Source organism: Jaculus jaculus, chromosome 1 (genome assembly GCF_020740685.1).
Source record: "Jaculus jaculus isolate mJacJac1 chromosome 1, mJacJac1.mat.Y.cur, whole genome shotgun sequence".
In the NCBI taxonomy this organism is placed as follows: Eukaryota; Metazoa; Chordata; class Mammalia; order Rodentia; family Dipodidae; genus Jaculus; species Jaculus jaculus.
In genome coordinates, this window is record NC_059102.1 from 7,140,524 (window position 1) to 7,153,724 (window position 13,201).

General features: G+C 47.2%; 1 protein-coding gene across 7 annotated transcripts in view; it reads left to right on the forward strand.

The window, feature by feature from the left end:
• Positions 1–13,201, forward strand: part of C1H10orf90 (chromosome 1 C10orf90 homolog) — a 302,122-nt gene that overhangs the window by 73,537 nt on the left and 215,384 nt on the right. For 5 of the 7 annotated variants that reach the window (XM_045132275.1, XM_045132235.1, XM_045132240.1 and 2 more), the window contains exon 2: positions 10,336–10,408. The exons of the other annotated variants lie outside the window; for them this stretch is intronic. Coding sequence is in view for 4 of the 5 variants with exons in the window: in XM_045132235.1 (XP_044988170.1) it covers positions 10,336–10,408 (73 nt within the window). In the remaining variant the exon portion in view is untranslated. The remainder of the gene's footprint in view (positions 1–10,335; positions 10,409–13,201) is intronic. 7 annotated transcript variants of the gene reach the window in all.

The following is a 13,201-nucleotide window of genomic DNA, read 5'->3' on the forward strand; positions in this document are numbered from 1 at the left end:
ACACCAGGGCCTCTAGCTACTGCAAACGAACTCCAGACATATGTGCCACCTTGTGCATCTGGCTTACATGGGTCCTGGGGAATTGAACCTGGGTCCTTTAGCTTTGCCGGCAAATGCCATAACCTCTAAGCCATCCCTCCATCCCTCTTTTGTTCACTTCTTATTGCTGCATTCATTTATTCTTATAAGATGACCAAAGCAGATGATGGTAGAGATGGGAAAGCTGCGTTTGCTCGGCCCTGTGCAGCTGAGCCGTGGTGGGGGACCAAGGCTCGATTTCCCAGGACCCATGTAAGTCAGATACACAAGGTGGCACACGTGTCCGGAATTCACTTGCAGTGGCCAGAGGCCCTAGTGTGCTCATTTTCTCTTTCTTTCTGCCTCTTTCCCTCTCTCGCTCTCTCTCTCAAATAAATAAATAAAAATTAAAAAAGAATTTTAAAAAGTTATACTTTTATATATCTTCTTCCCCACTCCCATTTGCCTGAGGGCCTACCTCAGTGGAGTTATTGGTATTTACTGTGGAGTGACGAAGGCCGTTAGTCTCTGCAGGGGAAGGGGCTGTGCTTCAGGGCATTTCTACCCACCCTGTGGCTCTTGTGATCTTTCTGCACCCTCTTCTACAGTGGTCCCTGAACCTTGGTGGGCCTGTTGGCAGTCTGATTTGGCACGTGATCTCTGTAGCCTTTGGATTTCTGCTTTGGTGGGTTTTGATTGCCCACGGAGCCTGTCACTGTTTCCCTGGAGTTGGTTGTCAGACTAGTAGTAAGAACAGCACTTGCTGGGCTGGAGAGATGGCTTAGTGGTTAAGCGCTTGCCTGTGAAGCCTAAGGACCCCGGTTCGAGGCTCGGTTCCCCAGGTCCCACGTTAGCCAGATGCAGAAGGGGGCGCACGCGTCTGGAGTTCGTTTGCAGAGGCTGGGAGCCCTGGCATGCCCATTCTCTCTCTCTCCCTCTCTATCTGTCTTTCTCTCTGTGTCTGTCACTCAAATAAATAAATAAATTAAAAAAAAATATTTAAAAAAAAAAAAGAACAGCACTTGCGTCACTGCTTCCTGTGCCATCTCTCTGGGTCCTGGTAGATGTGGTGGAGGCATCTTGTGATAGGCAGTTGGCTATCTTTTATTGCTGTATTGATTGATCTTGGTTCTCCCCAGTATTATCTGCCAACAGCTTCTCCAACCAAAAGTGAGAGTAGCTTGGATTAAGGAGAAAACATAGAGTTATTTGAGTGACTTTTTGCTGTGTATACCCACTCTTCTTATCCAGAGAGCAATGGAGGCTTCTCTCTGGGATCTTTGAAATTCCTGGCTATGGAATTCTTACTTGGAGCTCAGTAATAAGTACAAGTTCTCCCCCACTGAGTGGTCCTCATGTCCAATCAGAGAACAGTTGGTTACCCACCAAGGCTGTGTGTCACTATTGCACAGGTGTGTACTTCTTACCCAACTGGCTGATTTTGTAGCTTGCAGGGTTCCCTGCTTACTCACACTGTTGGTGACCATTATTTCCCAGCAGCTCCTACAGCACTTTCCACCACTATGAGGGATATCCAGGAGGGCTAGCTGGCTTTCACAGAAACTCTTGAAGTGACCAGAAGGAAACAAGCTGGATAACTAGGAACAAAAACTCAAAAGCTTTTCTTAACTGTCCATAAAAATGGTCACTTATGCTTGGATACACAAATTGTGGAAACAGTTGCACAAAGAAATGTGCCCTTCCTTGTTCAGGCACAGAGAAAGGGCTAAAAAGACTTGACGCTGTAAGTGGAGGACGTGAGTTCATCCTAGAACCCATGTGAAGATGCTGGGCGTGGCGGCGCACTCTTGTAATCCCAATGCCAGGGAGGTGGAGACAGGTGGATTCCTGCAACCTAGCCTACTTCGTGAGACCCAAGCCAAAGAGAGGCCCTGTTTAAAAAAAGAGGTGCATAGTGTTTTTTGGGAATGACATCCAAGATTGTCTGTAGCCTCCATATGCACTCACACACTTGCATGCATGCAAGTTCAAAGCAAAACATTCTCAAAACTTTCAAAATGGTCCAAAGCAGGGGTCTGCACATTTTATTTTTGAAAATGGATAAATTAGCTTTCATCAAAATTAAAGATGTGTGCGTGAAAGAATACCATGAACAGACAGAAAATGAAACTTGCCTAAAACATGGATGAACCTGGAATACGTCATGTTAAGTAAAGAACACAGAAGGACAGATATCACTGGACGCCACTCACATGAAGTAGCTGGAATAGTCGAGTCACAAAGATAGGGTTGAACAGAGGGCACGGGGGTGAAAGGGGACACAGTAACTTCTTTTATCATGGCTGCAGAGTTTCCTTTTGGGGGAGAAAACATTCTGGAGATGGATAATGGTGACGATGGAACAACATGGTGAAAGAGTTTAATTATGTATTTAAAAATGGTTACAAGGCCTGGGGGACAGCTCGGTGGGAAAAGCACAAGTCTGAGTACCCATGTTCGTCCCTCAAACCCCATGTAAGACACTGGGAGTTGTGGGGGGCTTCTGTAATCCAGCACACTGATGGCGATACAAGAGGTTGAGGTAGGAGCATGTTCTGGAAATTTCTCATGAGTACAGCAGAGGTTGATGCAGAGTGAGGTCCAGAGAGAGACTCCCTGTCCCCAGTGAGGGGGAAAGATGAGGATTGACCTGGAAATTATCTCCTGACCACTACATGTGTGCTATGAAACATGCCTTCCCCAGCATATGTGTATGGGCACACATACACACACGTGCACACACATATACCTACATATGAATGGTTACAATAGTAAATTTTATTCTGCACATATCTTGCCACCATAAGAAACTATTCATGATGGCAACATTCAGTGAATTGTGTGGCTCCCCTGTGAGCAGATGCTTGTGTAAGTACACAGGTCCCATATCCACTAGTCTTGTGCTCATTTGTGTTTAAGGAGCCTGAACTCACAGGATAATCCTCAGTTGTAGTTCTCCCAGCAGGTGGTAAGACCCTGAGGGCAATGTCTCATTGGGGTCTTATTTCATACACTAGATGTTAGCTGAACTAAAACTCTGAGCTAAATCAGAACTTATTCATGAAGTGTTTTATAAAACTCAGCCTTATTAAAATTTACACGCATGAATATTCATGTATTTAACTAGGGCGCAGTTCATTTTGTTTTGGCGATACATGCTTTTGTGTAACTAGTGTCAACTCATGATCCAGGACATTTCCACTGACCTGTAGGGTCCTCCTGTCCAGTGCTCTCCAAGCCCCCCCACATCTGCTTTTGGGTGCTCCTGGGTCTGTCCTCAGTTGTATAGTGGGATCCTGTAGGCTTTTGGGTTTTTGTGTTATGGTAACTGTGATAATGGTGTCACTGTGACCAAATACCTGCCAGAAACCACTTAGAGGAGGAAGGTTTTAGTCCATTATGGGGTGGGGGCATGGCAGGGCAGAGCAGCCTGGGCTGAGACAGGCAGGAAGCAGAGTAGAGCCAGAATACCGGGTGGAGGAGAGGGCAGAGAAAGACATGGACCTAAAGGCCATGACCCCAGTGACCCACTTCCTCTGACCAGGCCACTCCTTCACAGTGCCACCACCTCCAGATAGTCTGTTCCGATTTCAAACCCACCAGTGGATCAATCCACTCATTAGGTCAGAGCTCAGGCTCGAATCACATCTGGAAATGGCCTCACAGACACACTTGGAAATGGGCTGTACCAATCTTCTAGAGGCTTCTTTAGCCAATCAGATTAACAATAAAGACTGACCGTTGCAAGTTCCTCCTTCTTCTGCTCCTTTCTCCTCCTCTTCTTCCACCATTGCTTCTCCTCAGCCTTCTTTTTCTCTTGCTTCCTTCTCCTGCTCCTTCTCTTTTTCCTTCTTCTTTTTCTCCCCCCCCTTCCTCCTCCCTTCCCTCTCTTTCTCTTCTTCCTTTTCACCCTCCTTCTACTTTTTCTTCTCCTTATCCCTCTCCTCCTCCTTCAATTGAGGAATGTCTCACTCCACCCCAGGCTGACCTGGAACTCACTCTGTTGCCCGGGCTGGCTATAAGCTCATGGTGATCCTCCTACTTTAGCCTCCACAGTTCTAGGATTATTGGTGTGAGTCATCAGACCCAGCTCCATCACAACGTCTAAACGTCACAATCAAATCAATCATCTTCTCCTGAGGCAGCAGAACACTAAGGGTTTGGGCCTCCATGCAGGAAAATTTGGACTTTTAGCTGGATTTTTCCCAGTTTACCCTACAGCTTTCCATGAATTCTTGCTTTCTCTATCATCAGTTGGTTCAGAGTGCTAACCATTACACCGTGGCACTCCTTTGCCAGTTGCTTCGTGTATCAGGTGGCTCTGCCATGGTGCCTTCATCCAGCTCTGCTGTGGACACAGAGTAAGGTTGAGTGTGGAGGGCACTCAGACCCGGGCTTGAGTCACAGTAAGAGCTCACTAGTGCTCAGCTCTTGGCCACGTTACTACTGACAGTCTTGTGAACAACACTCAAGATTGCACTTCCGTGCTTAGGCTCTGGAGTTATCATAGTCCCTTGCTTCTAGGGTTGCCATGGAAATGAGGTAGTGTCTGTGGAGCATTTAGCACAGCGCTCCAGAGCTCAGCTTCCATTAAGGACCAAATTGTGCTATCCTTCACTAACCAGAAGTCATCGCTGCCCTTAATTCTGAGGATGTGTGAAAGTCAGGTATAAGGGGCTCTTTCTCAGATTGCTGTTAGTCTCACAACAGCAAGAGAATTGCCCAAAGCAGGCAGGGATGTAAAAGCTCCTCCCCACCCCCTGCCCGGCAGGAAAGGAGGCCCATGTGGGATGGGATTGCCTTCATCCTGCTGGCTGTTTCTGACTCTCTCTGTAGTTCTGCTTGTTTGATTTTCTGTGTGTGGCTGTGTGTATGTGGAGGCCAGAGGCTGATATCGGTTGACTTCCACAATCACTGTCTACTTTATATATATATATAATTTATAATTATATATATATACATATATATGTATATATATATATATATAATGAATACATGTATATATATATATTATGAATATATATATATATATATATATATATATATATATATATATATACACACACACACATACATAATGAGGCAAAGTTTCTCACTGAGCCTAGAGCCCACAAACTGGGTTAAACTAGCTGACTAGCAAGCCCCGGGGAGTATCATGTCTCTGTCCCCCAGCCCTGGAATTCCAGGTGAGTGTTGCCATGCCTGACCTCAGGTCCCCGACTTTGTTTACCCACTGCACCATCTCTGTCTACCCTGTTGCTTCAAGGGAAGGAAAACAATAGCATTTGAGTAACAAGTTGTATATTTGAGTGGGTTGTTGAGTTCTCAGAACCTTCTGAGGTGTTTCAAAGTCTTTGGTGCACTGATTCTGAGGTAGTTCACACTGCATAGGATCGTCCTTGGGGGTGATCGGAAGTGGTGATAAACAATTACTGGGGAAAAGGTTTCCACATGGTACTAGAAATGAATTTGGTTCCTGGAGTCATTTCCTCACATCGTGAAGTAAGGAAAAAATGCCGCAGATGATAGCTAACATAATAGAACATTCTGGGAAGAACACTGAAGGAATCAGGGGAATCTGCCTCTTTGATATACAAAATAGTTTAGTTACATTCGACTTTGTAGCCGAGCAATTAACATGCTGTAGTTTGGAGCGATTCTCCTCCCACGCCTGGTGTTTGCGTAGAAATCTCCAGTTGGGGGCTGTCATTTATACCTGCAGCAGATGAGGGCCGAGGCCACCCTGATGGGAAGATGAAGCTCGAGAGCTCCCTGCAGACCACTTCCTATTAGACAGCGGGGGGGGGGGGGGGGGCTGACGCCCTCCATGTGAGGGATGATGGAGATGATCTATCCTCTTTCCATCCTGATTTCTTTCATTTTCAAATCGGAGCCCCTCAGAGCTACCACCCTCCCCAGAGTGGAGGAGAAACGGGGGAGAGGCCACTCTGGCTGTTCTCCTTCAGAGCCTGACAAGGGAACAGTCCCCATTTGCAATCAGATAAGGGATATTATCTCTGTAATAAAAGGCAATTGAGAATCTAAATGAAAAATCTAATGCTTTTCATGCTGATTTATTTTAGATTAGAAAAAGTTAAACCAGATGTAAACATGGAGAGATGAAGCATGAAGAGGGTGTCATGGTGGAGAGCGAAATCTCAGATTTGAGCTATTATAGGTGCAGGGTTGCATTAACCAGAAAATGCACTGTCTGACATTAATTTCTGCTGCGGAGGAGAGGTCAGGGGACTGAAACAAATAGGAACGACCAGCAAAGATCAATCATGTCTCTGATTGGTGTTGGAAAATGTGTGCCATGGGCCACCCCAAGTGCTGTCTGCCCCCTAGTGGGACCTCTGCATTCCCAGGGAAAGGCATCCTGGGGCTCCAAAGAGACAAACTTCCTTTCCTGGGATTCTAACAATATCTGTTATCACCCCAAGGAGAAGACCCAGCCAATGCCCCACTCTTGGCCTTTGATTCTTTGAGATGTAATTAGAATTGAGACCTGTCCTTTAGTTTTTCTGTAAATCATATCTGGATCTTCATCAATCTTCATTGTAAACTTGGCTGGATTTAGAATCACTATGGAAACACACTACTGTCTCTAAGGATGTTTCTGAAGAGGTTTGACTGAAGAAGGAAGACCTACCCCGAATGTATGTGGTACCATTCCACGGGCTAGGTTCTCAGACTGACTATAAAGGACAAAAGGAATGGAATGCTAATATTCACCTCTCTTTGTGTCTTGACTGTGGACTGGATGTGGCCAGCTGCCTCGTGTTCTTGACACGCCTTTCCTGACATGATGGACTGAAGCATCTCAAACTGTGAGCCACAGCAAATCCTTCCATCCTTGTTTCGGTCAGAAATTTTGTTACAGCAACAGGAAAAGTGATCAATACTCATGGAGAGGCCAAGGTGGGGCAGTGAGGCATGGGCTGTGAGGTTCTGCGTAGCCCTGGTCATCCCCAACTGTGTTCTCCTCTCTCTGCTTTCCTGGGGTATTTGAGCCTTCAGTCCCTGACTTGCTGGCTCAACACTTTGAAAAGCTCAGGACTCCTCTCTTCCCTTATCAGGCGTTCGCGTGGGTGTGCATTCTGCATACTCATGGACTCTTCATTCTAGCTGCAGAAAGCAATGTCCAAGGACTTGAGTATGGGGTAAAGTGGGGGCACTGGAAACAGGCTGGGGCTTCTTCTGGTTCTCAGCTCAATAGATCTTTGACCTTGAGCAAATAACCTCACCTCTCTGATCTCAGTGCCCCTGTTTGGAACATGTAGGGGGAAGCCTGTGGTGTGAGAGGGCTTTAGGGACCAGACGAGGAACAGATGGAAAAATCCAAAGCCAGAGCCTGCTGACAAGTGCTCAGTAAATGACATCCACATACTGACCTGCAGTCCCTCCCCACACTCAAATACCAGATGTGGCTCAGTAGCAAGTGTTTGGATTTTCAAACGATGAATCTGTGACTTCTCCCGGAGGAGTCTGAGGTGATGCCTTGTAATTAAGCTCAATGATGCTTTTGCCGTAAAATCCATGAATGTACCCACCAAGCAGAATAAATTAGTATTATAAAGAGTCCTCTTGCTGTTTAGGTTTGCTGTCAGATCAGTGTGCTGCTAACAGAGAACTCCAATGCAGCGTTTAGAAGTGGGTGCGTCAGGGCTGCAGATGACAAGATCTATAGTGTGTATGCAAGGATCTTAAAGGGAAGGTCAGGAAACAATAAAAACAGCCGAAGTATGTACGCTCCTGGAGCCTCACTACAGTGGCAGGGCTTGAGAGCGTAACGTGGGGGAAATGGGAGGCTGGGCTAGACAGTGCCACCCCCGGGGAAGGCTCACCATCACCGAATCTCACCGTTACTGCGTCTGCCAGGTTCTGTCAGAGCTCACGAGGTCACCGCTTCGCATGGGACTGGAAGGCTGTTTTCCCTCTCTGTGATTGTGCTAGCAGAGCCCAGGCTTGAGCTCAGCACTTCTGTGCGGTGGTGTCTGCAGGCAGAGCCACCCTCCGTGAGGGGCAGGTCGTGCAGGGAGGCTTAAGGCAAGAGGGCTGATACAGGTGACGGAGCCTTTGGCACTTCGGCCCTTCTTCTCTGTGCCTTAGTCTCCTTAGCTAGAAAAATTAAAAATGGGGGATGGAGAGATGGCCAGTAGAGTGGTTGCCTTACAAACACGAGGTCCTGACTTTGATCCCTAGAACCCATGTAAACATGCCAGGCAAGACAAGAAGGATACTTGGGACTCAGCGGCCAGTCAGTCCATCTGAGCTGTGGGCCGAAAGTGGTGAGCTTTAGGCCAAAGAGAGACCTTGTATCAAAAGGAGATGCACGGTGAATGTTGTCCTCTGGCCTCCACGAGCCTACATACTACACGCACCGACACACACACAAACATATACACCTGTAATTGCATGGATAACACACACAAGCAAAACAACCCGCTCCGTGTCCTGGAAACTTCTTATGGACTTTGGAGATTCAAAGCTCGCTAACAAATACTAAGTGTCTCTGCCCCTGGAGCTCCCACGTCGTCTCAGGAGCGGCCACAGTGCTTGTCCTAATCGTGCTTCTCTACCCGAGAAAGCACCCCGGCTGTCTGGGCTCCAGTCTGGGCACACTGACGTACTTCCTGCATATGTGTAGCCTCGGATATGCTACTTAACCTCTCTGCGTCTCCATCTCCCACGTGTAAATGGAAATAAAGGTTTGCTGTCCCTCCGACAGAGCTACTGAGGAGTGCATTATGGTGACTACACATCTGCTGTGGCCCTCACACGGCCTCAGTGTGACCCAGCTTCTGGGTCACTGGCGGCTGGAAAGGGGCCTTATCCTGTCCCCACTGTGTGTCTTTGGCACATCGTTGCTGCTGCGCCCTTCTCCAAGCAGCACCCTGTGCTTCCGAGAGTTAGGGCAGCCAGCCTTGATTAGATGGGGACAGCTGTCCTTGGCCACTGAGGACATGGCTTGGGCTGACCAGCAGCTCCCTCTGCGTGGGATACCAAGCAGTAGAGTGGTGCCTGGATTTCAGTAGTGACCACCAGCGCCTGTGACATCTCAGTGGCCGCCAGCATGTCTCAGGACTAGCGGTCATGCTGGTGCAGGCAGAGGTTGAGTGGAGCTGGGCAATAATGACTGAGTTTTGGGTCTCAGTGCAGCCCGTGCATGTCCTGTCCACTCCTCCTCCAGCCCCATGGAGTCAGGGGAAACCAGGGTTCTTCTGAATTTAGGAGACTCTTGAGTTAAGCTTCCCTCCGCACTTCCCAAATACGCTGCCCAGATGCCCAAGATCAAAAAGGGTGTGGAGGGCGAGTCAGTGACATGCTCAGTCAGTGAAGCGCTTGCCTCACACACCAGCAGACCTGAGTTTGAGCCCAGAGCCCGTGTTGGGGCATGGTAGTGTGTGCTGACCTTCACAGTGCTGGAGGGGGAGACCTGCTGGCCAGCCAGTCTAGGGTAATTGGTGAGCTCCAGGCCAGTGAGAGACCCTGTCCTCAGAAAAGATGGACACCATTTCTAAGAAGTGACACCTGATGCTATCCTTTGGCTTCCCCATGTGCAATACAAGCTCATGCACCCCCCCCACACACATTAAAAACAAAAGACAAAAGAAAGGATCTAAAATGAACACCAGTAAGCTGACCTCAGCTTCAGGACCAAGATTCACTACAAGAGCCAGGCTTGAGCTCCCCAAGTGGTCAGCCCTTCAGCTCATGGTTGGGTACAGAAGGACTGTCAGAAGAGGAGTCCACTCTCTGGGCAAGGAGACATGGGCAGGTCCACAGGAGCGCCACGCCCTAGAGCCTCATTGTAACTGAGGCCCAGAGTGCCAAGCATAGCCAACCGGTTTCCAAAACACTTGTAGACTTTCAAAACCCTATCTTCTTTTGGATAACACATTTGTACACACCACAATACTTTGGGGACCATCTTATTTTTGTTGGACTTTAAAAGCTAATCCTTGAAATTTAATTGCTCCCAGTTAGTCAATTTACCAATAGTTATTGACTGTTCAGTTTTAGCTCAACACCCACTAGGCACTGTGAGTGGCTGGGACATGAACATTAGATATGATTCTTTGATCTGACAAAATTCACAGCGAATGAATGTTGGCTAATTTCAATCTCTCTCCCTTCCCTCCTGTGCTTTTAAAAATCATCAGAAAGCTACATTTTTCACTGGCAGTGCTAGCCCAGGATGGACGTATCCAAGTTCTTGGGAGGAGAGAGATTTCAGGGATGTGCACCACTGAGGGTTATATGTCAGGTGAGTGTGAGCACAAAACTGAAGAAAGGTTTCTGTTTATTTTCTAGATCCACAGTAGACTTTTCTCACCCCCCAAAGATGACTCTGCCTGGGAAAGAAATAAAAATCTTTCAAACACAGGTAAAGAACTAGACTGCTCAAATCCTTTCCTCCTTCCTTCACTCTCTCCTTCCTTCCTTCCTTCCCTCCCAGCTCCTCCTTCTTTATTTTTGTTAATAATGAATTGTACTTTGGAGCAGAGTTTTCATTTAAACACAAGATGTTAGGGGCTGGAGAGATGGCTTAGCGGTTAAGGCTCTTGCCTGCAAAGCCAAAGGACACAGATTTGATTCCCCCGGTCCCATATAAGCCAGACGAATAAGCTAGCACACGTGTCTGAAGTCCATTTGCAGTGGCTGGAGGACCTGGCGTGTCCATTCTCTCTTTTTCTATCTGCCTCGCTCTCTCTCAAATAAACAAATGAAAATAAAATATTAAAAACAAACACAAGATGTTACCTCTGAAGTTCCAATGGGATTTGAATTCCTAGGCCTTGGGTCAGCAGTCTCTGAAAAAGTGATGTAACTGGGGTATTGGTCAGCTCAGGGAGAGCCTTTACCACAGGCAGCTGAGTATGGAGAGATCAGGCCAGCATGGAGCCAGGTTCACCCAGGTGTGAACTACAGGGAGAATATGTGATATTCCCAGAAGGTAGTGGTGGCCATTTCAATGGGCTCAGTAGCTATGTGTCTATAAATCACCTTTTATGATGCTCCCGTTCACAGTCACTCCCCTGTGAAAACAGTAGGTGAGACGGTTACAGTTCATAACTTTTGTGAAGTTTGTTAGCATATATTATGTGAAAGCAGTTCTCCCCACCTCCTTTCTGCTAGAAATCATATGGATTTAGGTCAAATGTTCTGATGGTTCTGAATAATAAGACCACTGGGTTAATAAAATATTCAATTCAGAGACTCAAGCAAAAACAAATTCTAAAAGAATGTTTCAATGTAGCAGATTGTGTTTTTAATCCTCATTTTAATTTTAATTCATAAATGTGGCACATGAATTGCTGTAGGTGACAAATAAGCATGTGTTTATATAAATATGTATGCACATATAATGTTCTTGTATAAATATGTATGCATATGTCATGTGTATATGTACATATGTCTGTATCACAGGTGCATGTGTACATATATGTGCATATACATTTTATAGCTTCTCTTTTCATTATCTGCTACCACCCACCTATATCAAAAAGATCAGAGAAAGACCTGAATTTCTTTTTTTTTTTTTTTTTCGAGGTAGGGGCTCACTCTAGCCCAGGCTGACCTGGAATTCACTATGGAGTCTCTCAGGGTGGCCTCGAACTCACGGCAATCCTCCTACCTCTGCCTCCTGAGTGCTGGGATTAAAGGCGTGTGCCACCACGCCTGGCTCTGAATTTCTTCTACAACCAACATAGTTAGCTCAGACAAAAATGTGACTGGAAAGAAGTCTTCATGCTTAATTCTCTCTGGAAGCTCCAGAACAGGGCTAGTGGCGTGTCCTTTAATAGTGGCAATTACCTAGTCTAGGACCCTTTGAAAACAGCCTGTAGTGAGAATGTGTGACCCGGTCAACAGTTGGTTCTGCTTGTGCATGGACACAGGCCCGGAAAGCAGAGTGGCCATCCGCGTGCAGGGGACATGTGGGAACACTGTGCGCGAGAGAACCGTCAGGGCGGTTGTGCAAGCTGCCAGACCTGAGGACAAGTGTGCGCAGGTTGGTCTCTGTCAGGACTGGATCAGGTCAGCTGGTCCCACCTGGGCATTCCACCACTAGATATCGCTCCGCAGAGCCCGGTGGTCTACTGACCACAGAACCCAACATGTGCTGGCCAGAGGCGGGGGGCTGGTGGTCCATCTGCAGGTCCAAGCCGCCGTGGACGTGTTTGCAGCCAGGGCTGATACTGCCTGAGAGGCTGGCTGCACAGCCAGAGGAACGACCCTCCGGAGCGCACTTGGGCGCAGCCAGGCCCGTGACAGCACAGGAAAGCATTGCAAGATCCGTCCGTGGCAAGTAGAGTTGGGGTCTAGTTACGAAAAGGCAATTGCACACCCTAGGTGTGGATGAGAGAAGGATAAGTGCTTGAACAATAGCAAGGTATAAATTTGTGGCTTTCAATGTCACATTATTTAAGGATATAATTGATGAATATTTTCAAAGATTCAAAAAAACAAAGTTTAAGCAAAAGAGAGAGAGAGAGAGAGAGAGAGAGAGAAAGAGATCATTTTATCATCTCTTAAGCATTACTTTCACCTTTGTTTTGTTTTTGGATAGGGCTAGGGATTGAACCCAGGGCCACACACATGCTGGGCAAGATGTCTGCCACTGGGCTTCTTCCAAGCCCTCAGGCACTTCTTGTACATAGAGTTGTTTGTTAGCTGGCTTAGGGGTTGCAATGCTCAGACTCACCGAGGAGGGAGGATTGCTGAAGATGATATCTAAAAGATCACTCATGTTGGGTTTGTGAGGTTCGGCACTTCATGCCAGAGGCCATTGTTGATGTCCACTCAGATGTCCAGGAATCAGGAAGCAGCCTGGCATAGCGCTCAGGACAGGGTTACAGGTTTGGACGTAGGAGAGACCTTCATTGCTGAGATTAGCCCAGCAAAGAGCAGAGCTGCCGGGAAGAGCTTGGGGCTGCAAACCCAAAGGAGTCCACGTGATGTGTGGAGAGGAATGTGCTCCTGGGAATCACAGACCCAGCTTCCCCAACTTGCTTTCTCAGTCAAGGCAAATCCCGTGCCAGCAGTAGACCTGATCATCAACTGGGTTCCTTCTTTAGGCCTTTCGCTTCCTTTCTTGGTTTTCCTCAGACAGCGGGGTTTAGGGTTTTCTGGATGTGGTGGGGCATTCTAAAGTTCAGTGATGTGGACAGTAGCCCCT